Below are 27,826 nucleotides of genomic sequence, written 5' to 3'. Positions count from 1 at the left end.
AATTCATCTTTCATAGCCATAGACCACTTCTCCCTATTAACAGATTCCATGGCCTCCTTATAACTTTGTGGATCATTATCTTCTCCCAAATCAAATTCTACTTCTGTCGAGTATATGATATAATCATTCGGTATTGCTGGTCTTCTCTCTCTTGTTGATCTTCTGGGCACTTCCATATTTTGTGCTTGTTCTTGTATGTTCTCTTGTATCTGTTCTGGAACGGGTTCTGGTTGAGGCTCTTCTAAGACTTGTTCTATATGCTCAGTCATGTCATCATCAACATCATGAACAGTAATAGCCGGTTCTATTATGGGCATGGATTGGTTTAATACATCTTCATGCTCAGTAGAGGAATCTAGTTTATATTCGGGATATATCATCCAATTATCCATATTCTCCTTAATATCTAATGAATCTTGCAAATTGTCATCTTCATTGAACAATTCATCATAGAATATAGCTTTGTTGGTTTCAAATATCCTTTGGCCTCTACTAGGGTTGTAAAATTTATACCCTTTGGATTTTTCAGAATATCCTATAAAATAGGCTGATAGAGATCTTGAATCCAATTTGCTTAATTGATCCACATGATATTCTCTAGTTTCAGCCTTACAACCCCATACATGAAAATGATTTAAACTAGGCTTATAGCCATGCCATTGCTCAAAAGGAGTACCTGTTATGGCCTTTGTAGGGGATCTATTGCAGATATAGTTTGCTGTCTTCAGTGCTTCTCCCCATAAAAWTTTTGGTAGGTTTGATCTTGCAAACATGCTTCTTACCATGTTCATCAATGTCCTATTCTTTCTTTCTGAAACACCATTCTGTGTTGGAGTATATGGTGTGGTGTATTGAGCCTTGATACCACATTGTTCTAAATAAATGGCAAAAGGACCTTTATGTTGTCCCTTTTCAGAGTATTTCCCAAAATACTCTCCACCTCTATCGGACCTTACAACTTTTATGTCCTTTTCATTCTGCCTTTCCACTTCTGTTTTAAACTTTATAAAACAGTCCAATACTTGTGATTTTTCTGCCATAAGGTATACATGGCAGAATCTTGAATAGTCATCAGTGAATGTGACAAAATATTTATTTCCACATATGGTTTCTATWGGAAATGGTCCACATATGTCTGTGTGAATAAGTTCAAGTATGCAACAGCTTCTTCTAGAATTAAAGCTTCTTGAATTTGTCATTTTTCCTTTTAAACAATCCACACAGGTTCCAAAATCACTAAAGTCCAATTCCGGCAAAATATTTTGCCTAATCAGCTCTTGCATTCTGAATTTAGAAATATGTCCTAACCTTTTATGCCATAAAAAGGAAGATAGATTTTGTTTGAACTTTCTTTTTACTCCTGTTATGTTATTTATTGAATATATTGTTCTTTTGCAGCTTTTGTTAAAAGATTCATTTATGCAATTCATATGCCAATAACCATATATTAAATTTGCATTTCCAAAACAGAAATCATCAATGTAAAACAACGTTTTATCTTTGTTGGCATAAAAGCTAACATTATTATCCAATACAAGTTGAGAACCCGATATAAGGTTTCTCTTTATTTTAGGAATATAATATACATTGTTTAATGTAAGTACATAATTATTCTTAAACAAGAGCTTGCATTCTCCCATAGCTTGAACCTTGAGTGCTTGACCATTTGYTGTACATATCTTGGATTCATTCAATCTTGGAATTGTTATCTTTGACAATCCCTGCATTGAATTCACAATATGTATTGGTGAGGCAGTATCAAACCACCATGAATTGCCACAATCATGATCAAAAGGTTCTAAAGAAAAGAAATGACCATAAGTACCTTTCTTATTCAGCCATTCTTTAAATCCCTCACACTCCTTCTTGAAATGTCCCCTTTTCTTGCAGAAAAAACATTTCAGTTCCTTTTGATTCTTTGAGAACTTTCCTTTGGTCTTATCATTTTTGACAGAATAGTTGGAAGATTTTCCCTTTTGTGATCTTGGGTGTTTCTTATCCTTAAATTTTTCCAYATGATTTACAGCCACTGCCTTTCCTTTGTTTTTGATCTCGGATTCTTCCTGGACACATATGGAGATCAATTCATCTAAGGTCCATTTCTCCTTTTGAGTATTATACAGGCTTCTTAAGTGGCTATATTGATCAGGCAATGAGTTTAACAACAGATGGACAAGAAATGAATTATCAATTTCAATTTTCATCTCTTTGAGTTTGCAGGAGGTATCAATTCCTTGCAGAATGTACTCCTTGATGCTTCCCTGTCCATTGTAGCTCATTCTGATTAATTTATTCAYGAGGTACCCAGTTTCTGCTTTATCAGATACCTTGTATTTGTCTCCAATCGAAGCAAAATAAGTTTTAGCGAGATCGGAGTCTGGTATTCCTCCCTTTACTGCATCAGTCATGCATTTCTTMATGTAAATCAGGGCTATTCTATTGTGCTTATGCCACTCTTGATGTTTGGCTTTAATTTCCCTTGAAGCATCATTTGCAGGTTCTGCTGGTGGGTCTTCTCTTAGAACGTGATCATAATCTAAGATTCCCAGGTTTAATTCAATGTCTTCTTTCCACTTCTTATAATTTACACCATTTAATGGTGCAAAATTGACAATACTCAKAGGATGCTGTCCTGCATCACCATGTATGTGTATAYACATAATTGTCTAATTAGTTATTGATAGTTCGTCCCAAAAATTGCTATATTTATTGAATTTACATGTGTTGTGCATTGTATTAATCTGTTTGAAACAGTTCTGCACGTATGTATAAATTCAATCTGAACAAAGGATGAGAATCTGWGTTAGTCTGACTTCTGTGGAAGTATCAAAACTCAGAATCGCATATATTAAATAAGATAAGAATCTGAATTAGTCCGACTTCTGTGGAAGCATCAAGAACTCAGAATCTTATCTTTGATCAATATCTATGCTATATAAAAACTGTTGTGACAGTATGTTATAGTCATAAATATTGGATTATTGCAGTTTCTTAATCTGCAAATATCATTTCTTTCCTTGACTATTTTGATAGTACTTGAATTACRTTCATCCATATTCACTTTGATGACATGTGGATGGTTCTTTAAGTAGCCTAATCAAATCTTTGAGCGTGATTCTTATGGTAATGATGAACACAGAATATGTGATTCTGATTGTTCTTGAGAATTAATTAAGACTGCTTATGATTTTAATGTCAATAATTCAATCTGATAGGATAGTGGCTCTGATACCAATTGTTACACTTTTGTTTTCCATAAAACAGTAAATCCATCAGATTGTGAATCTATTGATCTAAAGCAATATGATTAAACACTAACCTTGACCAGAAGATGTAGATGCTGTGTTCTGATTTTGTTCCATGTTCTTCTGCAGATACACACTGGAGTACTCCTCTGGATGGGACAGAWACAGAGTCCTTTTTGTGTTCTTGCGGGAGAATGAAACACCAGGATTGACTTCTGTATTTTAATCTCAAAATGGCGCCACAAGGGATGTAACGGTTCCTTCCATCAAGGAACAGGTATTAACTGTCAATCCTTAACTGCATCTCATAACTACCTATTTATACCATATATTAAATAGAGTTAATGAACATAAATACAAATACGTATGTTAGCTTGATGCTGAAAACAGATAATGGTATGAATGTTAATGATTATTCCTTATAACTATATCTTGTTCTTATCTATTCTAACAATTAAAACTAAAAAAAGTTAGAACAAACAAACTGATTTGATATATTCTATTTTGATACATTCATTTGTACAAACCTCATTCAGCCAATCATAATTTTCTTTTCACTTATTTAATTATGAGGGTTGATTAGTCATTTTTATTGTGGAGGACGTTAGCTATGGACATTATCAACTTCGTTACATTAATTTTAGAAAACAAATTTCATAAAAATGAAAAATACATGAAACCGTTTCATTTTTATGTAGAAACAAGAACATATGAAACAAGTTCATTACATTAAGCAATTTTATTTAATTAAACAATGAAATCGACGGTTTATACAGCTTGTATAAATGAATTGGTTTGCATTTGATCTCTCCCCTAATAATATGTGTGTATATATATACATATTTATTTATTTATACACACATTAGGGTACTATTCAAGAGAGAACTCAGTAATTTATGACCACAAATCAAAGATTAAATTAGAAAATTAATAATTATGATGATTTTAATTTAAAATATTAATTAAGAGCATTTTTGAGATTTTAGAAATCTCATCTCTCCCCTCTCCGGCGAACTTTATTCCAGCAAACCTTATTTCGACGAACCTTATGTTAACATAATATACACACTGTGATACCTAAAAAAATATTGTTAGCAAAATACATATACAAACGATATTCACTGTGATACCCACGCATACACACAAGATACGCACTGTGATACATTTGTAAAGCAACTAAAAAAAAAAAAAAACATATCGTAATATCCTTTCTAAAACAATGAAAATAATTTATTAATGCATACTATGATACACTCTGTAAAACAACAAAAATACATTGTGATACATTATGAACATTATCACCGTGTATGATACACTTTGATCCACAGACATCTTTAAAAGACAATATACATATTACGTAATTAAAATGAATAATATGTTTCCTTAAAAAAATTAATTAAATCTTTTGATGAATTGCTATATATAAAATTACTAAATAACCATTTTAACTTATTTAAAAAATATTTTTAAATATCAAATGAGTGGTTTACATTGGATCTCACGGTTATCACAAATGATATAATTCTCATTTGATTAAGTCCCTACTATATACATATATTAAAAAATAAAAAAAATAATATAAATCCGATCTGTTTCGGTTATGAAAATAAATTTGTCTCCACCCCGTTAAGGTCCCATACCCATGGGTATCCGCTCCAATAGGTAATATCGGTGAGAAGGGATCTCCACCGTTGATCCGTCCTACTCAAATAGAACCGTTAGATTAATTCTTTACTAAAACATAATTCATATGTTGTTTTCAGATTAAGAGACTGTTTGGCAGTTGCTGAACGATTTGGTGCAGAATAATTAAATTGTCAGAATGATTAAGATGCTTTTATAATGTAATGTAAAATAATATAATTGTAATTAACTATAATAAGAGGAAAATAATAGAAAATATTATTTTGGTATTGAAACGAAGACGGAGAATTTGGTGTTTTTCCGAAATCCAAATCACCGTCCCCAAGTATTTGAGAACACTAATCAGTGGACGTACTCATCTCCATCGCCGATCTCCGTCTCCGACGCTCCTCTCCGACGATCTTCTGCTAGATCTCTGCGATCAGGTAATTTTTTTATATAACTCTGTTGGCGAGACTAGCGATGTGTGCTTGATTTCATTCTTGCTCAATTCTTAACGAGATTCAATATTTGCTCCGAATCGTGTTGCTTAACCTACGGTTAATTGGCTTAAATCTTCTTAATTTGGTTTTACTGTTGAAGATCAGGACCTTCAGGTTTAGGTATATAGAATTGACCACTTGTAACATGCCAAATTTGATTTTATTGGGCGTAGTCTACTCGCCGTGCATGTGTGTAGCCCTTTAATTAATACTGATTCAGCTATTAAATCTGTTTGTTTGCTATGGATGCAAAGCTAATGTCAGATGAAGTATATCAATAAGCTACTGTTTTTGTGACTTCATCTTATCAGTGGCAAGGAAAATTACCTTTGAGTTGGGTTTGAAGCTTGCTTAGTTTAGAAAGGGAAGTTATTTGGTCTTTTAATGTGAAGGCATGGATTCTTTCGTTCCATGTTTAGGTACATGGTTAACTGACCACTGTTTCATGCCAGTTTTTACATTCCAGTATCTAGTTATGCCTGTTTGCATCTTATAAAAGTTGATTTGGTGTCAACTTGTAACTAATTGATACGGCTTAACAACCAATGTCTGATGATATCAATAGATTGTCTATAACAGCATTATGTGATTGTCTTTTGTTAGTGTTTCGAGCGATGGTGTTTGAGTTGTAACTGAAGCTCATTTGGTTGAAAAGTGTACCGAGTATATTGAATTACAATTCTAAAGTATGGGTTCTTTGATCCCATGTAACATTATTAGTTTGTAATTAGTGGCAATACTTTTTTCGTTATGATTTAACATCTTTTGATTTCATAAATTGATCGGTACAAATTATTAACATATTAACATCCTTTGATTTCCTAAATAAATCAGAATCTATTGTGTAAGGTGCTTGATCAAAATTCTAGTGATGAATTCCTTGGAAGGTTATATAAATTTGCATTCAGTGTTCTTGTGTAGTAGCCCCTTGTATTTTTGTTGAAAAGCTAAAGCATATATAGGTATTCGACATGTACGATTTGTGCTCCAAAGTATTGAGTTCAGACACAACTTAAAAACTTAGACGAGAATAAATTCTTATCTCCTTGATTAAAACCATGGGGTTTGTCCAATTTATATATCAGGGGATAGAACACACATTTACCCCGAGTGCACTTGCCCTTTCTTTTAACATTGCACTCAACCAGCTGACCCGCAGGGGGTGGGTGTCCGTATATTACTGAAACTTCTAGGTTTGTCATGCATTAGGATTTTACTTTGCCACGTTTCTCAGTGGATAGAATTGGGTTTATGCATGTTCCCCTTCACCCGCTTTGGCTTACTCCAAAAGGAGAGGGCGGCTATAGGAATGTCATTTGATATTATCTATTTTATCCAACACAGGTGCTATAAGTTTCTAGCTCTTCTTATTTTCCCTGGCAACGTAATAAGATTTCTCTATTGGGGATAAAGTAGTGGAACTCCTTTATCAATATCACTATAAAGCCTTTTTATTGATGATACTTGTTGACAATCTTCTGAAAGATATCAACAAGATGAGCCATGCTTTCTGTTCTTGATAATACTTGTTGTTGTTTCATGTTGATGCTTAAAGTATTTTGAAGAAGCACCTAAAGAAGAAGAAGAGAAGAAGAAGAAGAGAAGAAAAAGAGAAAGAGAAGACATCCTTATTCACAAGTGAATAGGAAGTTAGTACAGTGATTGTTCTATTCTTATTATACTGTTTGAAAGTTAACCATGACCATGTGTCCACATAGGCCGTTAGCAGAAAAGGTGAATGAAGAAAAGTTGGACGAGCAAAAGATACAATATGCATTACGTACTTTTGAATTAATCTGATGGATGTTAGAACAGTGAATGGGCCTAAGCCCATGCTAGTCTATGCCAGGCACAATCATAGGAGTTATATCAAGGGATATATATGTATATATCTATGCGGCAACCGTATCAGGAAAAATAACAACTATCACGGTATCACCGTATTATCTATATGGTAATCATATTATTGAAAAGTAACAACTATATTGTTACCATATTTATGTATATGGTAACTACATTATTACCACATTTGAAAAGGATTTAGGAGAAGAAAGAAGCATGCTTGATTTGGTTATAATTCATCAATACCACATCAAGTGTCAAGGGAGAGAACCTGCCTCTTGGAAGTAGGTAACTTTGTATTGGTATTATGTTGTTTGATTAATGAAATCATTGCTATGTCTTATCAAATATAAATGCATAACAACATTAGTAGTACATATAAGCACACAATGACACAACCATATGGTGAAATGATCATCTAAACTGGAAATTCTCAGATGTTTGCCATATGAAAGAAGAGGACAAATGGTTGAATTTCTAGGATGGGGGTTTTGTCTTAAATGCCTTTATCATCTATAGGTATATGTGAGTGTCTATGTTGTTGTGTGCATATACCTACACTGTTTTGAATTGGTCGCATTGCACTGTAGCAGAAATTTGTACATTTTGCTTTTGGCTTTATCCACAATGATGTGCTTCAAATTCTGTGTTCTGGCAGATCATTTACGGGACTTCAGCAATAACGTGATAAGTGTGAGAGGTGCGAGCTATGGGGACTGAAAATCCCAACCATGCAAATAACTATCCAAGGCCATCTGCTCCACCTTTTGCCCGTCAAAGCAACACACTTTTTTCATCATCTCGTTCCGTGGTTGCATCGCAGGCCGCTCCTTTCAGGCCAACATCAGTCCCTGCTCCTCTGAGTTCAGTGCCTGCTCCCCCAAGTACAGCTCCATCTTTGCCTTTTGGGACTGTGGTTGGATCAGCGGTTCCTGGTTTTAGACCCATGCAAACAGGTAGGCCTACTGCTCCATATGGCCCACCAACCACCGGACCTTTCCAGCGCTTCCCAACGGCGCCGTACCTTTCAACACCTCAAGCACCTCCACCACACACTTCTCCTGTTGGACAGCCCGTATTGCCTCCAACAATGAGACCTCCTCCTCCAAGTCAGGTTTCACCCATGCCAACTTTCCAAAATCGTCAACCCCATATACAACCTATGCCTATGGGTTCTCCACCTCCAAGCATGAACGGTGTGCTTTCTAGCAATAATGCTCCTCAGTTGGTAAATTCACAGTATTTTTCGTCCAGTTCAAATATGCAGCGACCGCAACCTCCAATGGGGCCATCTCATCCTGATGCTGTCCGGGCCTCCTCATCATCTGCTTGGCCTGGCTATCCGGGTATACAGAGTAGCACAGCAACACCAGCAGCACCTGTTTCTCATCAAGGAGGTTATGCTCCACCTCCGCCCACCACATCTGCCCCCTTCTCCTCTCAAGGTGGTTATGGACCAGCTCCACCCGTTGCATCTCCTCTAGGAATGTATGTAGGAGGCTCCACACCTCCAACAGGAGTTATGCCAGGATTGGTAGAAGACTTCAGCTCACTTTCTATCGGGTCAGTCCCAGGATCTTTTGATGCTGGGCTTGACACTAAAGTTTTGCCAAGACCACTGGATGGTGATGTGGAACCAAGTTCTTTTACTCAGATGTATCCCATGAACTGCAATTCTAGATATCTGCGGCTTACAACTAGTGCCATACCAAATTCTCAGTCTCTGGTTTCAAGGTGGCACTTGCCTCTTGGAGCAGTTGTTTGTCCACTGGCAGAAGCTCCTGAAGGGGTGAGCATATACAGTCAGAGCAATTACAATGAATATACAATTTAGGTTCAACAAAACACTTAGACCAACTATTTTGGGATAAAAGGCTTGTTATATCTTAAGAAACAGTTTTATTTACTTTTGAACTTTTTCAGGAGGAAGTGCCAATTGTTAATTTTGCAACAACAGGCATTGTGCGGTGTAGAAGATGTCGTACATATGTGAACCCATATGTGACTTTTACTGATAGTGGAAGAAAGTGGCGATGCAATATCTGTGCTTTGCTCAATGATGGTAATGCTTTAAATCCATTTTAGAATTATGATGTGGACTGTCTGCAATTGGAAGTGACAGGTTTAGCAAAACTCCTTTGACAGTATATCATCACATAGAGTTCCCTTTTGTTAATTGAGGTTTCTTAGATGATCTTTTTGATGTTCGCCAGTTGTCACTACCTCTTTCCCATATGTTGTTTTCCGAAGAGTACTGTATTTGTTGTGAGTTCTGAACTTGTTATCTTTGATGCTGTTTTCTAGTTTTGACTCACAACAGCTATTTCATACCCATATATATGTTGCATATGGACTTCAATAACTTAATGTAACTTCCTTGCTGTTGCTGTTGTTATAGTTACATTTGTAGTGTTTCTATATTTGGCATGAAGTTTGACTCCTAGAACTGATATTGCTGTTACTCTTGTCTGAGTGGGTGAGTACTGTGTCAAGTGTCAACCATTGTAACTAGTGACCATTGCATGTAAATGAGATCATCTGCTCCTGTCAATTTGGAAGCTTTCTTCTGTGCCTGGGAAATGGTGTTAATAATATAAACACACTTTTACATTATTTAGGGAAGAACCATACAGGTCTTCTGCTTAATATTTTTGTTCATGTTCCAACCATTTGGGTCTTTCTGTCCAGGTGCAGGTAGTCCGCATTTTCATTTGTTTTCATTTATATATTAGTTTTAAAGCAAGAACCATTTGCTATTGAATTTCATATTGGATAGTGGATACACATCTTACATCAACCACTTCTTCAGCCGTGCTAATCAATTTCTACCATAATTGTACAGTACAAAATGATTATTTCGCTCACTTGGACGCCTCTGGGAAAAGAGTTGATTTAGATCAACGCCCTGAGCTTACAAATGGTTGTGTGGAATTTGTTGCTCCAGCTGAATACATGGTGCGGCCACCTATGCCACCGCTATATTTTTTCTTGATCGATGTATCCATATACTCCATTCAAAGTGGAATGCTTGAGGTACCCTTCTCCTGGAATATGGCTTGGCAAATCATACCTGTTGTAATCCTGACATGTATGTATTATTCAAGGCTTGTGCAAATTATTATTATTAATTGTACTTAATGATGTGAAATGGTGCAACTTATCTGTTACCTCAGTTCTCCACTGGAACTGTGATCTATGCATATGATATGAAAGGCCAACTGTATTACAAGTTAATATAGTTTATATGAATATCAGAATAAGTACATTTTGTTTGCATATAACATTGTTTTGAGGGTGAGAACCCTCAAATCACAAATTAACATATTTTGTGATCCATTGTGAAACGAGAACCTGGGATAATGAATTGTGCCTGAATTAACAAGGTTTGAAGAGAATTAAGAAACATGTTTAATGAGTATAAAACATTTGATTCAAAGATCTTATAGACTTATCAGATTAAGCACTTTTTGTCTGCATTTACAGCATTGTGTTGTGAGTGACAACCCTTGAATTGCTAATCAAGCCATATCGTGAAACTGTACTGTGTATTGGAAAGCACTCAAACATGAGCTGTGACCTTAATTTGTAAGGTTTGGGGAAAATTAAAAGCATGTTTAAGCATATCCAACCATGTGAAGCACACAATTATTAAGACAGAAAATCAAATTGAGGTGATGTACTAGCATGACAGTACCCAATAACCTCCATAACTGAAACTTTAAGTAGCTTCTTTAGTGTCAAAATACCAAAAACATTCCGATAGGCAAGTGCGGCTAGATCCTTAAATAATTCAAACTTCAAAGATATTGTGTCACCGCCATCAGGTAAATGTGAAGGACCAAAAGTGAAGAAGACTAGAGTTTGATGATTAGAAAGTCATGAAGAACTTGAATACTAGAAGACTTAAAAAGAAATGCAGCAGCCCTCTACTCTTTTTTTGTTCATTTCTTTTGGCTTTGAAATTCTTACGCTGTTGAAAGGAAGGTCAAAATTGGTGACGGGTTTAATGGTTTTTTCCTCTGGTAGTGGCTTGAAACCCAAACTGAACACACAACAATGGAATCACGCACGATCATGACTCACTGTGATTCACCAATTCAGATACCGTATACTTTCAGATTTTTATTATTCTATTAGATCTTTGGTAATCTTATAATTCAAGTAGGCAGTTACATTCTAACAACCACATGGTTGATGAGATTACCGTCTTCAGATGTTCTTGATAACATATCTGTGGGGTTTTCTATGATTTAAATAACTAATTCATGGATGTATGACCATTTAGCATATCAAACAAAAACAAAAAAAAATTCAGCAACTCTGATTCTACCCATGATGCATTATGCCTTTGAATTAATGTTTATAAATGGCCTTACCTGTATAGTCTATATGTTATGAACTTGGTTTACATCTTGAAGTGTATGTATTCATTACTCTTTGGCTCTGCTAGTTATTGCTCCTCTCTTTGATCTTTTAGGTGATTGCACAAACTATCAAATCTTGTTTGGATAGATTGCCAGGCAACCCCAGAACACAGATCGGGTTCATAACTTTCGACAGCACAATTCATTTTTACAATATGAAGGCAAGTGATTTAGAGACTTATTGGCCATAAAACATGCTGTCATTTCTCTAATATATTGCTAACTAATGTTGAACCACTTCTTTTGTATTGCCAGTCGTCTTTGACACAACCACAAATGATGGTGGTCTCTGATTTGGATGATATATTTATTCCGTTGCCAGATGATCTCCTTGTCAACTTGTCAGAATCTAGAACTGTGGTGGATGCATTCCTGGATAGCCTGCCTTCCATGTTTCAGGACAACGTGAACGTGGAATCTGCTTTTGGGCCAGCCCTTAAAGCAGCTTTCATGGTTATGGTAAGTTTCTTCAGTTCTACACAACTTGAATTTGTGACATTATATCAACCATCATAAACTTGCTTGTATGATATGATGTTTCTTATGATGGTAATTCTGATATATATCTATATTTGGTTGGCTACGTGGACATTGATAGTTGGCATCATATAATTTCTTTGACGCAGAGCCAACTGGGAGGGAAATTGTTAATTTTCCAGAGTACTCTTCCATCACTTGGTGTCGGTCGGTTAAGGTTGCGAGGAGATGATATCCGTGCATATGGAACAGATAAGGAGCATGCTTTAAGGATACCAGAAGACCCGTTTTATAAACAGATGGCTGCTGATTTTACCAAGTACCAGGTTGCAGTGAATGTTTATGCATTCAGTGACAAATATACTGATATAGCTTCCCTAGGTATGTTCTGATGGTGAACTTCATTCTACAATACACATACCCTTAACTGGAAGGCTATGCTTAACCTAACTTGACTGATGTGCTTTCCTTTTATTTTATTGGATCCTTGTTCTGATTTGGTGGTGATGGTACCCCATCTATGTCATGTCTCTTTCTTCAGACATGTAAAAGTTATACAAATATCGTTTTATTGAAGTTTAACAGACCATAAAACTACTCCATGGTCCTTGATAAACACTGAACTTGTTTCTCCTTTTTGATGTATATCATTCTGTGAATTCAGTGGGTCACAAATTTATCTCTTATGCCATTTTATTAACCTTTGAAGTTTTTTGTTTTTGAAGTTATGTACCGATAATTGTTACCTCCTGGTTGCACTTCCAGCTGAAGCAATTTCTTGTCTTCAGATGACGAATAATACATTTATTACTTTCCACCTTAGGTACCTTGGCAAAATATACAGGTGGTCAAGTCTATTACTATCCAAGCTTTCATTCTGCCATCCACAAAGACAAACTGAGGCATGAGTTGGCTAGAGACCTCACTAGAGAAACTGCTTGGGAAGCTGTAATGCGTATCAGATGTGGGAAAGGTTGGTCTTATTTACCCTGAGGCTACATAAAATGCTACTTGCGTATTCTCATCCTAGTAAGGTGATTTTGCAGGTGATTATCTTGTTTTTCATTTTCCATAGAAATCTAATTTTTTAGTTCTTTTCTATAGGGGTGCGTTTCACTTCGTATCATGGGAATTTCATGTTAAGATCCACTGATCTATTAGCACTTCCCGCTGTTGACTGCGACAAAGCTTATGCAATGCAGTTTGCTCTTGAAGAGACGTTGCTTACCACTCAGATTGTGTATTTTCAAGTTGCTTTATTGTATCCTTCACTTATTTTGAGTTCCCAGATTTTTCTTTTCAATTCTGTGTTTGAGGTTTGCTTAATTTATTATCCCATCCGATGCTTCTTCAACATGTGTTCTTTGTGGCACATTCTTTTACCAATTTCCAAAGTCTAAATGTCTTTCTTTTCGTATTCGAACTTTCAGTTTTTGTCATAAACAGTATGCTCCTTGAGTAACATACAGTATTTCTTTCATCTGACTTGCTACTTTTATGAGAAGTCCTTCTTAGGAATGAAACTGGAGCCGTTTATTAAACACTTACCTTGGTAAGCGCTTACTGGTTTAATTGCCTTACCGGGTAAACATGACAAGGACCGAGAATCTTACCTGGTAAGAGGGAAGGCAAGGATCGAGAGTCTTACCCAGTAAGCGAGGGTGATGACTCTTACCCGGTAAGCGAGGGTGATGACTCTTACCCGGTAAGCGAGGGTGATGACTCTTACCCGGTAAGCGAGGGTGATGACTCTTACCGTAAGCGCTTACCGGGTTATACACGCTTACCATCATTCCATTTTGATGGCAAGGAACGTTACCAACTAAGGCCACATAAGGTAAGTGAGAGTAGTGACTCTTGCCGGTAAGCGTTTGGTAAAAGGCCCCTGAATCTCAACATCAAATGTTACTCCACTTTTTACTTTATTTTGTGCGACAAAAAACTTCTTCCTGCTGTTGATGTTTTCACTTGGTTATTATCAAACATGCATACTTCTTCGGTGGTTTGCAATTCTGCATTTCTGGTTCATATTAAAAATTAAAATCTATATTACTATTTCAGCGTGATTGTTAATTTGGGCAGGAATATCACTTGCACATATCTGCCTCACAATCTAGTTGATTTTTGATAAATTTTTGTGAATACTTAACAATTAAAAGACACACCTCATCTTCCGGTGAAAGACGTATTAGAGTACACACTGCTGCAGCGTCAGTGGTTGCTGATTTAGGAGAGATGTACCGTCAGGCAGATACTGGTGCCGTTGTTTCGTTGCTTGGTAGATTAGGTAAGAAGATCTCCCTTTTTCTTCCAAAATGAAGTAATCTGGTTGCATATTTATATATCAAGGATTTCAATTATATGCAGCTATAGAAAAATCTTTGTCCTACAAACTGGAAGAGGCTCGTAATGCTATTCAACTGAGAATTGTCAAAGCCCTTAAAGAATATCGTAATCTCTATGCGGTACAGCACCGTGTAGGAACAAGGATGATTTATCCAGAATCGCTGAAATATTTACCCCTATATGGGTTGGCTCTATGTAAATCAACAGCCCTTCGTGGTGGATATGCTGATTCACAGCTTGATGAACGCTGTGCAGCCGGTTTCACCATGATGGCTTTGCCTGTTAAAAAGATGTTAAAGCTTTTGTATCCTAGCTTGCTACGTGTAGATGAATATCTTGTGAAGGTAAACCCGTTTATCACATTATGAGTTTCTCAATCCTGCTTTTCCCATTCTGATGTCAGGGAGTTACATGTGTTTATATGCAGTCATCTACACAGGCGGATGAGTTTGAGAAACTTTGTAAAAGACTGCCACTTGCTGCAGAGAGCTTAGATTCTAGAGGAATTTTTGTATATGACGATGGTTTCCGTTTGGTTGTTTGGTTTGGCCAAATGCTTTCGCCTGATATATCCAGGAATCTCGTTGGGGAAGATTTTGCTACGGACTTCTCGAGGGTATGATCCTTCCTCTACCAATCTAGGTTTTATGCATCATGCAGACTCCCCACTCATTGACTATTGGAATATTTAAATACTTAAGCATGCGCATTTTCAAGCATACACACATATATCTTCATGCATATACATAATATACACACATACATAGGGTCAGGTTCATGGGAAAACCGCAAAAACAAATGAAAAACTGAGGAACACCATAGCAACCATTCATCTGTACGGTATGCACATGTGCATACAAGTAATTTGTAAGTAGTTTTTCTGGTATGCACATGTGCATTAAATGCAGTAAACATCTTCAATTACTTGTATATACATGTGCATACCTACAAATGAACGGTTACTAGAGTATTCCTCAGTTTTTCATTTTTTGGGGGGTGGTTTTACCTGAACCTCATTCTATATACCTATATGTGTAACACATTATATTGTGGTAGAATCTTTTACATGCGTATAAAATTAAAATGGAATAATATGCAAACATGCTTTCTTGCTCTATGTATTAGAATCTTTTACAGTTCACAGTGCTGTTAATATTGGTTTGTGGAAAGAGATGGAAAATATGCATGTGTTGCTGAGAGGTGTTGGCTATGACTAACATGCTCATCAATCTCCCTACTGTTTCATAAATCCCCTAATACAAAGAAAAAAATTGGTTGGTGAAAAGAGGGAGGGAGGGAGGAGGGGGGAAGAATGAGACTTGAATGGATGCCTTGCACTGGAAAGTGAGAACTTTGTTCTCTTTCTGGTGTGTCTGTGACGAATCAAGGTGTCTAGAGGAATTCGTTATTAAATGTTTAGGATTATATTGTCGTTAAAACTACTTCCTCCGTCTCAAAATAAGTGGCCACATTTCTATTTATGTTTATTCTGGAACAAGTGTCCACCTAGATAGTCATAATTTCCAATTATACCCTTGATTATGGCACATGAAATTTAAGTGTTGATGAATTGGAGAATTTCATTAGTGGAATAATTATACATTTTTAAAACTGTGTGATTTTTTTATCAAGGGTAAAATTGTCACTTGTTTAACTAAAAGTGTAATAATTATATATCTTCCTAAAACTGTGTATTTTCATTGCGGACATTTTTTTTGGTATGGAGGGAGGACAATACACTCTAGCTAATACAATGTACGAGTACGTCATTGAATAAGCTATTTGAACACTGTTGCTATAGCTTATGATCTTTATTGATTATAATTACTGTTTTGAGAATCAGGTAAGTCTCGTTGAACGTGAGAACGAAATGTCAAGAAAGCTGATGGCGATACTAATGAAACTTAGAGGGGCTGATGCATCATATTATCCTTTATGTCATCTTGTGAGACAAGGTGAACAGCCTCGGGAAGGTTTCTTTTTACTTTCAAATCTAGTTGAGGACCAAGTTGGTGGTATGAACGGCTACGTTGACTGGATACTTCAGATACATCGGCAAGTCCAGCAATAATGTGTAATATGCAGGTAATTTCCATTTAATCTTCTGATCTTTTTTGAATTATATAATACTTATATACGGTAAAACTCACACACTTCTCACCTGTAGTGTGGTTTTAATCCTTGACCTCCATGGAGGCTGGGATCTGCCGTTAACCCTGATACTGCTGGGCCATTGACCCTTTTGGTTTTAAATTCTGATTTGTTGATAAATCTACCCAAAAGATTGAAATTATGCTTTCATAACTAGCATTATATACCTAGGGGCGGATTCAGTAATAGGCTAGGGGGTCCCTGCCCCCGCTCTATCATCCCAGTGCAAGTGGCTCTCCTAAGTTAATAAAAACTTTTAGGGGTCTTAAATGTGCACCCGCTTTAATTTGACTTGTGCTCTCTTAAGTTAACAAAAAGTCACTTGCATGTTGCAAGCTTGAATCATGTTTCCTTTTAAAAAAAAAATCCTTGGTAACAGTAAAAAGGAAAGAAAAAAACCACTTGGTCGTTGCAAAAAAAAAAAAAAAAAACCAAATATATGTTATTGTCAATTAAACCGTATTTTTTATGATTAAATCATCATTTATCTTACATTATATTAATTATTATGTGCTCGGCTCGGAAACTTTTCTGCATTCACCTTTTGTATATACCAACACCTGAGTTCTCGTGTCTTTTTAGAGGTAGAATACGTATTGAATTGGAGTACAAAATTTAGAAACATATGGGTTTCACGTGCACATGAAGCATTTTGTTGAAGTATATAATATTTATATACGACAAATATTCACATGCCCACGCTTCACCTTTGATGAGATTTGAACCTTTAACCTCTTAGAAGGCTACACTCTACCGGTAACCTATACACTGTTAGGCCAATGACCCTTTGGTTTCGTTTAGAAACTTTTGTTCATTCTCTTTTACGTCTTCCGTTTATAATTCTAAAACTCAATTTTTAACATTTTGACTTGTGCCAGGGGACACCATTGGTCTCATTTTTCTCCACTGCTGGTATCAAATTCAGATGCTGGTTCTTTGAGCAGATGAAAATGGGTTTTTGTTTGATTGAGCATTGCTTTGCTAAATTGTGGTTTAGAACTTCCACACGAGAAAATGGGGGTTGTTGCTTCATAGACTAGTGTCATATACCTTTTATTTTTGTTGCAAAAATTATTTCTAGTTTTCCTTTGTATTTTTTTGGTCAATTTTACCCCTTTATAGATTTTCTGTATTATGATTTGTTTTAGGCAACTTTTTAAGGTGTTGTATACATCATCTCTGTGTATTTGGGTTGAATCCTCGTATTTTTATTCTTACAAAAATGATATTTTGTAAGGTTAAGAAATGCAGAAAATTGAAACCCATCAAGTTCACTATAGCTTCTTTACGTTATGTTATCTCTCTTTATAATCATAGTGTGCTAAAAAGAGCAGAGATACAAGTCTAACAGGCCAGGTTCTGGAAAAAATCGTAAAAAAATAAAATTTTGAAAAACATTCTAATAATTGTTCATCTGTACGTTATGTACATGTGCATACAAGTAATTGAAGATGTTTCATGTGCATACCAAAAAAATTACTTGTATGCACATGTGCATACTTTACAGATGAATTTTATTAAGATATTTTTTAATTTTTGAGGTTTTTTGTTGAATCTCATTCTAGGTTGTAGAACCTTAAAAATAAGATTTTAATTAAATCTATGTTTTTTTTACAAGTATAACATAAATTCCATTAACATGTTTCTTCTTTTTTATGAGAGGCATTTCATCAAACGGTTTTAGACCGGACAAGACTTGATACGACAAACATTCACTTATTCCTGTTACACCAGAGTAACCTTTTCACAATGTTTTCACTTGTCTCGTTCTTACCTATCTAGATACCAAACGCACCCATATCCCTTTTACATTTCTCTTTTATGACGGGCATTTTCGTCAAACGGTTATAGACCGGACAAAGTAACCTTTTTACAGTTCTTTAACTTACCTCACTCTCAATAAATCATCATCTAAACAACATTTCTAAAAAAGGACACCCTCATGAAAATTTCATTTTCGATTATATAATTGTATAACTATAACAAATAAACATAACTTACAAAATGGAACTGTACATCCCGAGCCAAAACAGTGTGCGCAGTGCACCCATGACCCATCCATCGTCACCACCACAAACACCTCCCCAAAAGTTCAATAAATTTAGCCCCACACCTTCTATGTACAACAAATCAACAAATTGTTTTCCCTTTCCACATCTCCATCACAAGTTTGAAAATCACGATAACACCCAACTCCGAGTCGTCACAAACCCACGACCCACAATGCAACTTGTAAGCTTTGAGTCATCATTAGTGATGTAAACGTTTGCCTCATTTAGGTAGAATTATTGTTTGCTTATAATGCTTTCGTAAGGGTACCGTGTCCTTTGTCTTTATAATCTTTTTGCAAAGCCAAGATCTCACTCACCCGAAACCAATCTTGGCCCTTTCTTCACCCTTGTTCATCCCTTTCTCAATCCCCGGCCAACCCTTTTCGCGTAAGATTGACTTTGACTTTGACTCGTCACAAGCCCTCTTTGAAGGATGGACACCGAACCCAATTGGGTTTTTTTTGCCAAATTACTAAAACCGTCGCATCTCGATCACCCCCGTTTAACTGAATTTCTCAAAGTTTCATCTGGAAATGTCCATGAGAACAAATGGCCACCAGAATCACCACTCAACAATAACTTCATATCACTTGAAAGATGAAGTGCAGTGACTGAATCCTTATGGCCCTTGAGTACTTTATGTAGCAATAATGTGTATTCTGGTAATTTACCATTGAGACCTAACCCACAATGCACATTTGCAGAAGGATGTTTTTGAGTTTTAGCAATTTCAAAAGAACTGTGAACCATTTGCCATACCTTAATATCTCCACTTTGGTGACCCGATACGTACCAGTTCGTTTCGAGCCAATCGGAGAACGTACAAGTCGTTACAGACAAGATAATATCGGATGGTAGTTGAGATGTGTTGACAACGGAGATGCAGTCTCCGTTTATGCTCCAAACTGCAAGCAAAATGCCTGCCGCAGTCACGATTTCGCCGGTCAAGTCGTTCATGTATACAGCCGAAATCGGAAACGGGAACTCGGGAAGCTGTCGGAGAAAAACCAAAGAGCTGAGATCCCATATGATGACGGTGCAGTCTTCTGAACCACTTATAATCGTCATGTACTGCTGGCAAACGTAAAGACGGGTGACTTTAGCCGTGTGAGCACAAAGGGCTTGTTTCAAGGTCAATCTTCGTGGTGCACGGGGTCCACCGTAGGCTCCTATCCGCCAAACGCAAACCAACCCATCATCGGCACCGGTGACCAGAAGTTGACCATCGTGGCTACCACTCGCACACTGGATCTGGTGGCCTCCGTGAAGGTTTTCATGGGTCGACAAAAGCCGATCTTGATCGTAGCTCATGAACCTCAAGCTACGATCGGGGAAACCCCACGAAACATACTTGGCGTAGGTCCTCGGTTTGATAAAGTTGTTTGTGCCCACCATTAAAATCTTGTCGTTAATGGTAACAATTTGCGCTATAGAAGATTCAATCTTACGAATCTCGTGTGGGCTAAGACGTGCGGATAACTTAAGCGGATTAAGGGGCGGCTTCCTATCCGTCCTCCTCTTCACGTGCGGCCTTTGGAAAAGTTGCTTCGGTGTTTGGCCAAAGTGATTAATTTGAGCAAGAATCGCTGCTTTCATTCCGGGATCTGCAACTGCATCTATATCGACACTCCCCTCATATGTGTAGTGGTAGAAAACGTTTACAGCTTCCGCAGCCGCCTGTCAAAATCGGGAAATTTCCGTATTTTCAACAGGTGGAGAAAATATTCAGGAGCATTATAACAATTTTGGTATGTAATCACATAGAGATGGATAAAAGGACCAGACTGTGCTGTCCCGACAAGTCCCGGACCAGACCGTAACTTTATTTGGCCGGACCAGACAAGACCTGGCAGCCGGTCCTTACCCGGTCCAATCTTTTTTGAGATGGATCGGTCCCGGACCAATCCTTTTAGGACCGAATAAAGCCCAGATCAGATAATAAAATTGGACCCATTCGAAGACCGGGTTGGACCGGATGCAGACCAACTCACTTTTAAAAAGTTCGAATTTATTAAAAAGACTTCATGACTGTAATTACAAATAGAGTAAATTATGATTTTCGTCCATGTGGTCTGTTAATAATTTCAACTTTCATCCATGTGGTTCAGAAACTGCGATTTTCGTCCCTACAGATCGCAATTTATTGCTAATTTCGTCCCTGGACTAATTCCTACCTTACAAGGGACCAAAACAGTAAATAATTTTAAACCATAAGGACCGAAACAACAATAAATTGTAAATCATAAGGACGAAAAGAGCAATGAATTAACCATAGAGACAAAAACCGCAATTTCTAAACCATAGGGACGAAAACCGTAATTTCTAAACCACAGAGACGGAAATCACAATTTTTAACAAATCACAGAGATGAAAAAAATAATTTACTCTTAAAATTAATATAATCAAAATCAAAGCATTTCTTATGTTTTCATTTTTCAATGTATAACAGTATTTAAGTACATTTTCATAAATCCATTTGTAAATTTATATTTTATAATGTTTAATACAGTAAATGAATTGTTAAATCATGAACAATATATAATTGAATAACTGTAATGTTAATAATTATTATATGTAATAGTTATTAATGACGTATTAGATTAATTTTCATTAAAATTAAAAAACAGATTACACAAACCCAACCAAAACCAGATCGAATCAGATCAGACCAGACTGGACCGGGCTTTGGACTAGGTTGACCAGACCAGATCTTTTAGGATCAATCCATGCCATCTCTACAATTAGCGATTTAGCGATGGCCAAAATGGGCCCGGCCCGGCCCAGGACCAGCTTAGGACAGAGACTGACCGGTTATGGACCGAAAGTCTCGGAACGGTTACGTTTTTCACGAAAAGCCAAGTGCAAAAGTGTTCCCCTATCATATGAAAGGAAATAGAAATGTAAAGAACATCGATACATACCTTCCCTCGTTGTTTGTAACCGAAAATAAGATCGATCCAGTGATGTAAATTCTCCGAAACATAATCAGATTCCAGAGCTTCCCTATGCTTCTTGATGAACTCTCTAGTACTACCTTTTGCCCAAGGAGGCAATCCAACATCTCCAATCTGGTAATCACAAAAAAAGTATCGTCTGATAAGTACAAGAAACTTCAAGAAATGTAAGGGGTTGTCTGGTTGGTTTTCCATCAAGGGTCTGTTTGTTAGCAGCTTAATGAGCTTAATCGGACTCGAGCTTGTTCTATCAGCTATACATGATTATTTGGCAGTGGCTTAATGATATAGATAGTGACCTATTCTCTAACCTTCTAGGGGGAGCTTTATGCAGAAAACCAAGTTTTTCACAAACCTGCCCTTCCCAATAAAAAACATGTTCATTTCATCTATGAAAAAACCTTCTCAATCTATACAGACAAATTAATCCACACAGACAGCTTTATCCATACAGAACTTAATGGAAAACCAACCAAATAGCCCCAAAGTCTTGTATGGATTATTCCGTCGGTATAGATTGGGAAGATTTTTGTTTGGAAGAGTTTTTTCATACATGAAATGAGCGTGGTTTTTTAACCGGTAGGGGAATGTTTGAAACTTCTTTTTTGGCCTTCAGCATAAAGCTCCCCCTAGAAGCCTATTGAATAAACCACTTTCTATATCATTAAACCATCAGCAAACAGTCATGTATAGCTGATCGAATAAGCTGTAAGTCTCATTAAGCTCGTTAAGTTGCTAACAAACAGGCCCGAAGAAGGTTAACTTCCAAGATATGAACTTCAACAGACCTTTTCTCCTGATTGTTTCTCCCCAAGATCAAGATCAAAACGGTTTTCCAAGAACTCTGGCATATAAAAGAATTCCGGGACCAATTCCTTTACATCTGAGGTGTTGCTTTTTCCAGCTGCACTTGACCATGTATCACGTATGTTATTGAAAAGCCGGTCAGCATGATCAAACTGCCCACCCTGCAGCTTTTGATTTTCTGTACTAAATGGTGGCAAGCGTATAAGATAGAAGAGGACGATTCCAGCACTCGAATAGTGAGAACCGTAATGAAATTTGGGAATCTCAGGATCATCCCAGCTGTCATACCTGATAATGAACCAATAATAAAGAATCGACATGAATGACTAAAGACAAGGGCAGTTTTCCTGATACCATGGTTTTAAAAATCGTTCGAGGCGAGGCGGCCCAAACCGCACCTGATGCAGCGCCTCTTGGACCCTGGACGAGGCTTAAGCCTTGGTTCAGGGAGGCGGTTTGGTAAGGCTGAGGCAAACGCCTCAGATGATCTCCTTTGGTGATGGTTTTTTTTGGCTTTCTTATAAGCTTTATGGCAGTAGTAGTACTTTTCTTTGTAGTATAAGTGTCTTTTTTGAAGAACTAAAAGTTAAGGCCCGATGGCCCCAATGTGTGCTTTTAATATTTTAAAACCCAAATAACTATTACTTTCTCCTCTCAATCAAAAAGTGTGGTTTGACCTTCCTCTTCCACCAAGCAACCAATTTTTCAACACCCTTTGAGACTATCTCACGGTTTCACTCTTTCCTATGTCAAGAACCAGCGCCCTTAGTAATTTAGTATTGTATAAAACTGAGAAACACCCAAAAAATATGAAAAACCGAGTAACACCCTGTGGATACAAGTAATTGAAGTTGTTTCTGGTTTTTATACACGTATACACGTTATCATTCAGATGAACGGTTACCAGGTTGTTCCTTAGTTTTTCATTTCTTTCCAGTTTTCCCCTGAACCTGACCTTATGTGTGTGTATATATATATATATATATAATTGTATATAAATGTATAATATAAATTTTGTAGTATATATACGTATTTTGGTATATATATATTTCCGCCTCGAGGATTACACCTTGCCTCGCCTCGTTGAGGGAAAACCCTCGAGGCCCGATTCTGCCTTTTAAAACGTTGCCTGATACCAAAAAGCCAGAAAATCAGAAGAGCCAAAAAAGAAGATATAGATGATGCCAACCTTTTCCTGAACTCCTGCTCCCCCTCTATTGTTTGACAGCCCATGGGCTTGTCAAGTCTACGGAATGTTTCTGGTTTGGTGAAGTCCAAATTTTCGTTCTCATAATCTGACAAAATCCAAGGGAAGACAGGATACTGAGTAAGATCACTGTACCCACGACCCGCAAGTGTGTTGAGGTGCATAAGGTACTGGAAGTTGCTAATTTCTCCATTTTGCCACCTCTTGGAGAAGGATTTAGCCATAATCTTGAAAGTGCTTTCTTGTTTAACCGATCCCGATATTGTGGTGTCCAACCTATTAATGAAAAGAACTTATGTAAGCTTAACGCCATTGCTAATATTTTTGTAAAGTGAGGCTTAATAAATAAGCTCAGCATAGCACAAAAGCTTGCTTATATACGCGTAGAAAAGAAAATGAATGAGGATATACCATATTTTATGGAGTGCACATTAAACAAACATTGATGGAAACAATAACTCTGTAAGGTTGCACCAGGTATCATGGATCTTGTTAGTAAGCATATTTATATCAATAAAGGGGCAGTTTGGTTGGTTTTCCATCAAGTCCTGTATGGTCCGACTGTATAGATTGAGAAGGTTTTTGTTTCAGATGGTTTTTTCATACATGGAATGAGCATGTTTTGTATATGGGAAGGGCATGTTTGGAAAAAAAAACTTGGATTTCTGCATAAAGCTCCCCTTAGAAGCTTACTGAATACGCCGCTTTCTATATCATTAAGCCACTACCAAACAGTCATGTATAGCTGACCAAATAAGCTGCGAGTCTCATTAAGCTGCTAACAAACATTCCCTTATGCTAAAACTGTCAATATGGATTAATCTGTCTATATAGATCGGAAAGGTTTTTGTTTGGGTGGTTCATAGATGGAAAGAGTGAGTTTTTAAATTGCGAGAGCAAGTTTGGAAAAAAAAACTTGGCTTCTGCATAAAGCTCCCCCCTAAAAGCTTACTAAATAACCACTTTCTATATCATTAAGCCACTACCAAACAGTCTTCTATAACTGACCGAATAAGCTTGTTAACATAATATCACTAGAAGCAACTGGAATTAACAAGAAAAAACATACATGCTGTTTCTTGGAAGATTCAATGCCAGCAGATTTCGGAAAACTTCCTCCCTCTCCTTTTTATGGAAAACCAAAAGATCGTTACATCCATCCATGCTGAATATTTCAACAGCAACAGGACGCAGCTGGTAATCCCGCTTCAAAATTTCATGGACGCTATTAAGCTTCCACATTCGCCATAGATGAGGTACATTGTTACTGCTAGCGGCGTTTTCCTCACTCCATGCACCACTACTGTATGCCCATGCTCTGCCCCCGGTGTACGCGGATGTGGTTGACTTCGAATGGGAGTACACCCTTATAGACGTATCCTTCTTTACACCTAAAGCTTGGTCAATAACCGAAAGATCGTCTTCACATTCCTTTTCACAGATGCACCCTGAATCATCGATATAGAAGTTCTCTATAACGTAAAGGCAGAGTTCTCCTATCAGAAAAATACCGTCATGTTTATCAAGAGACACAACTCGTTCACAATTATATCTCAATTTGATTTTCTCATTACGTTCTAGATACGGTCTAATCAAGTACTTCCCGTTGTCACTCGATTCCCGATCCAGTTTGTCCTCCATCAATCTAACGTTGTCGGACCTTACTGAAGCGTACCTTCTAAGAGAACCAACATCGGATTTTTCTATTACGCTCTCTGATTTTGGTGCAGCTACTGAACTCGACTTAACACTAAATGTAGCAGCTGAATGAATACTTGCCTCAAAAATACTACTATCTTTATCATCATTCCATCCGACCCGACTGGAACTGACATCTTTTACACCATCTGATTCTTTAAACATCGAATCACCAAACACCTCTTCGTCATCGGATTCCTGTTTTCCGACATACGGCAAAAGATTTGAGAAAGGACCCGACTCACAACCACAATTACTCGAGTCAACTTCATTTTTCTCAATGTATAATTCCCCACCTTCAAACTCCCCACTTAAAATAGTTTCAATCGTATCTGCTTTCAGTTTGCAACGCTCGATCTTTTTCCGCATTCTATACGGGCCTTCAATCGGGCAAAGCTGCCATTCAGGCTCTTCGATTAAAACCGACTTACGCAACGGGAATATACCTCGCTCGTGTACAAGTTGTTGAAGATGCATTTGCCACTCACTTTCAGCATGAAGTACCCATCCATACTTATCTTGACGAACAACCCCCAATTCAGTAGACATCTGATCACAGACCAATTCCAATGCAATTCTCCGTTCCTTAATTTGATCCCAATGTCTTTGGTCCAACTTTCTTGATTCCTTCGATTTTCTACTCATCTCTTTCTTACGACGACCATCCATACCTTTGATTCGCACTCCCGGAAACTTTACCGACCCAGCAATATACTGAACCCACATAATTGCAGCACCCTGTTCCAACGTTTTACTAACAAGAAGTTCAGAAGTTTGAAGCCATTCAAAGAAAGATGGTGTACTTCCAGTAAGAAGTTTATCAAATCCGCCATGTAAAGCATCCAAAACCGGTCCTTGGTTGTGTTTGGAGACGAGCAGGTCCTCGAGTGCCGTTTTACGATGCACTAGAAGATGCTTGAGAACGTCAACTGCCAAATTCTGTGCATTCTGCCGCTGATCATGTAGAAGAGATATTAAATTTATACACAGGCAGCAATTTAGATCGTTGTCAAAGTTACTTGGGCAGAATATTATTCGTTTATGAGCAACAAGTAGCTGTAACACCGTGCAAATATCTATCACTCCGTCCTCTTGTGATGCATTAAGAACCACTCTCTTCTTTGTCTCGATTTGCAAACCGAGATGTGAAAGAAGTTCATCTTCTCCAACGGAGATCAAGAACGATGGAAGAAAACAGTACATAATGGTACGATTCATATTCTTAAACATTGCAAGTATGTATGCATCGAGTTGCTTCGCTCTACCAATAGACAGGAGTCCTTTTCCGGGTGGAGCTGCTTGTTCGATTCTACCGTCCTTATTTGCCAGCTGCAACATCGACAACAAGAATTCCAAAGTCTTGAGTACAGAAGCAGGCTCGGGAAAAGCACCCATATATACACGATCAACTATCATCCAACACAAAGCGTCTAAATTCGATGACCACCGTGTTTTATCAAGTTTCTTCTCGTCTTCCTCATCATCACGCAAGATCCGCCTTTCAAGAAAGTTCATCAGTCGACTAAGACATAAACCCTGGAAAACCAAGAGAGATTCAGCATCAACATACAACGGAACGCTTTCCAAAATGTTCTCTATAACGATTGCAGCTTTCATCTGGTCGGTTACAGAATCAGAAAGAACTTCAGCCATAAAATCTAAAACGGCAGTTGCTCCTGCTGAACAAGGACCACCTCCGTAACCAGAATCATCCGCATCAAGAAGCATTCCTGGGTTAATTGAGAAATTCGTGTCTGTGGCATTTGGGACTCGGGAAGTGCATTTCGGGTCTGAAGCTGTATCAAACTCAGACAAAGATACAGACATAGATATAGAAGATGCCATGGAAGGAGAGGCAGCTAACTTGGGTTTTGATTCATTGACACTAGCATTCTGCCATGAACTCGTTGCAAGAATTTGTGATGACGTGGGTATTTGCTGAACCCCGGTGGAATCAAATATATTTAAAGATATGGAACTTAGTGAACTAGTTTGGCGAACAGGCTCCGGAGTGATTTTGAGATCATGGGAACCGAAATCTTTACCGTCAGATATCACAGCAGAAACCTGATCAACTTCTCCGACTGACTTGTGTGATTCCTGTGGGGATAAGGTTACATCATTTGCCTTATATTCATCCAAATTGCTTGTGGCAACGGGAATATCTTCGGAACTTGTACTTGCATGTTGTGGAGGGGAAGTTCCGAGACTTATGGAGGTTTTTTCACACTGTTCCTGCTCAAGTGGGAGGCTATTGTGAGAACTAGTCGTATCATCTGAATCATTCAGATTTTTGTCTTCTGACTTCACGGACAATTTTTTTGCCATCTTCACAGCATGAGCTGACCTACAAAAGCAGTACAAGCAATGTGTAAAATTCGACTAACTACACAACCATATGGGTGCATTTGGTATCCACACAAGATAGTACAGAACAGAACAGTTGTTCGGTGTTTGGTAAGACAGAACTGGACAAGACAAAACAGATAAAATGACCA

General features: G+C 37.4%; 2 protein-coding genes across 4 annotated transcripts in view; one reads left to right on the top strand and one right to left on the bottom strand.

The window, feature by feature from the left end:
* The first annotated feature begins 5,203 nt into the window (after positions 1–5,203).
* Positions 5,204–17,805, top strand: LOC112505844 (protein transport protein Sec24-like At3g07100). Its single transcript, XM_025109877.1, has 14 exons — positions 5,204–5,314; positions 7,872–9,002; positions 9,137–9,275; positions 10,056–10,246; positions 11,691–11,798; positions 11,893–12,096; positions 12,264–12,495; positions 12,938–13,087; positions 13,219–13,375; positions 14,274–14,401; positions 14,482–14,804; positions 14,888–15,076; positions 16,304–16,545; positions 17,490–17,805. The coding sequence occupies exons 2-13, from the start codon at positions 7,923–7,925 to the stop codon at positions 16,529–16,531; spliced, it is 3,129 nt and encodes a 1,042-aa protein (XP_024965645.1). The 5' UTR covers positions 5,204–5,314; positions 7,872–7,922; the 3' UTR covers positions 16,532–16,545; positions 17,490–17,805.
* Positions 17,806–18,589: 784 nt separating this feature from the next.
* Positions 18,590–27,826, bottom strand: part of LOC112505752 (protein SPIRRIG-like) — a 30,913-nt gene continuing 21,676 nt past the window's right edge. For 2 of the 3 annotated variants that reach the window (XM_025109714.1, XM_025109712.1), the window contains 5 exons: positions 24,700–27,675; positions 23,613–23,906; positions 22,405–22,711; positions 21,584–21,730; positions 18,590–20,339 (listed from right to left, as the gene is read on the bottom strand). In XM_025109714.1, the coding sequence (XP_024965482.1) occupies positions 19,155–20,339; positions 21,584–21,730; positions 22,405–22,711; positions 23,613–23,906; positions 24,700–27,675 (4,909 nt within the window). In that variant the 3' untranslated portion in view covers positions 18,590–19,154. The remainder of the gene's footprint in view (positions 20,340–21,583; positions 21,731–22,404; positions 22,712–23,612; positions 23,907–24,699; positions 27,676–27,826) is intronic. The other variant, XM_025109713.1, reaches the window with a different exon arrangement.

Source organism: Cynara cardunculus, assembly GCF_001531365.2.
Source record: "Cynara cardunculus var. scolymus isolate 2C chromosome LG 2, CcrdV1, whole genome shotgun sequence".
NCBI lineage: Eukaryota > Viridiplantae > Streptophyta > Magnoliopsida > Asterales > Asteraceae > Cynara > Cynara cardunculus.
Note: the sequence above shows the minus strand (reverse complement) of the source record. Positions and strands in the feature narration are given on the sequence as shown.

Coding starts and splice junctions, on each gene's coding strand:
- LOC112505844 (XM_025109877.1), top strand. CDS start 7,923: ATGGGGACTGAAAATCCCAACCATGCAAATAACTATCCAAGGCCATCT. Junction 13,376..14,273: donor TATTTTCAAGTTGCTTTATT/GTATCCTTCACT, acceptor AACAATTAAAAG/ACACACCTCATCTTCCGGTG. Junction 14,805..14,887: donor TAGATGAATATCTTGTGAAG/GTAAACCCGTTT, acceptor GTTTATATGCAG/TCATCTACACAGGCGGATGA.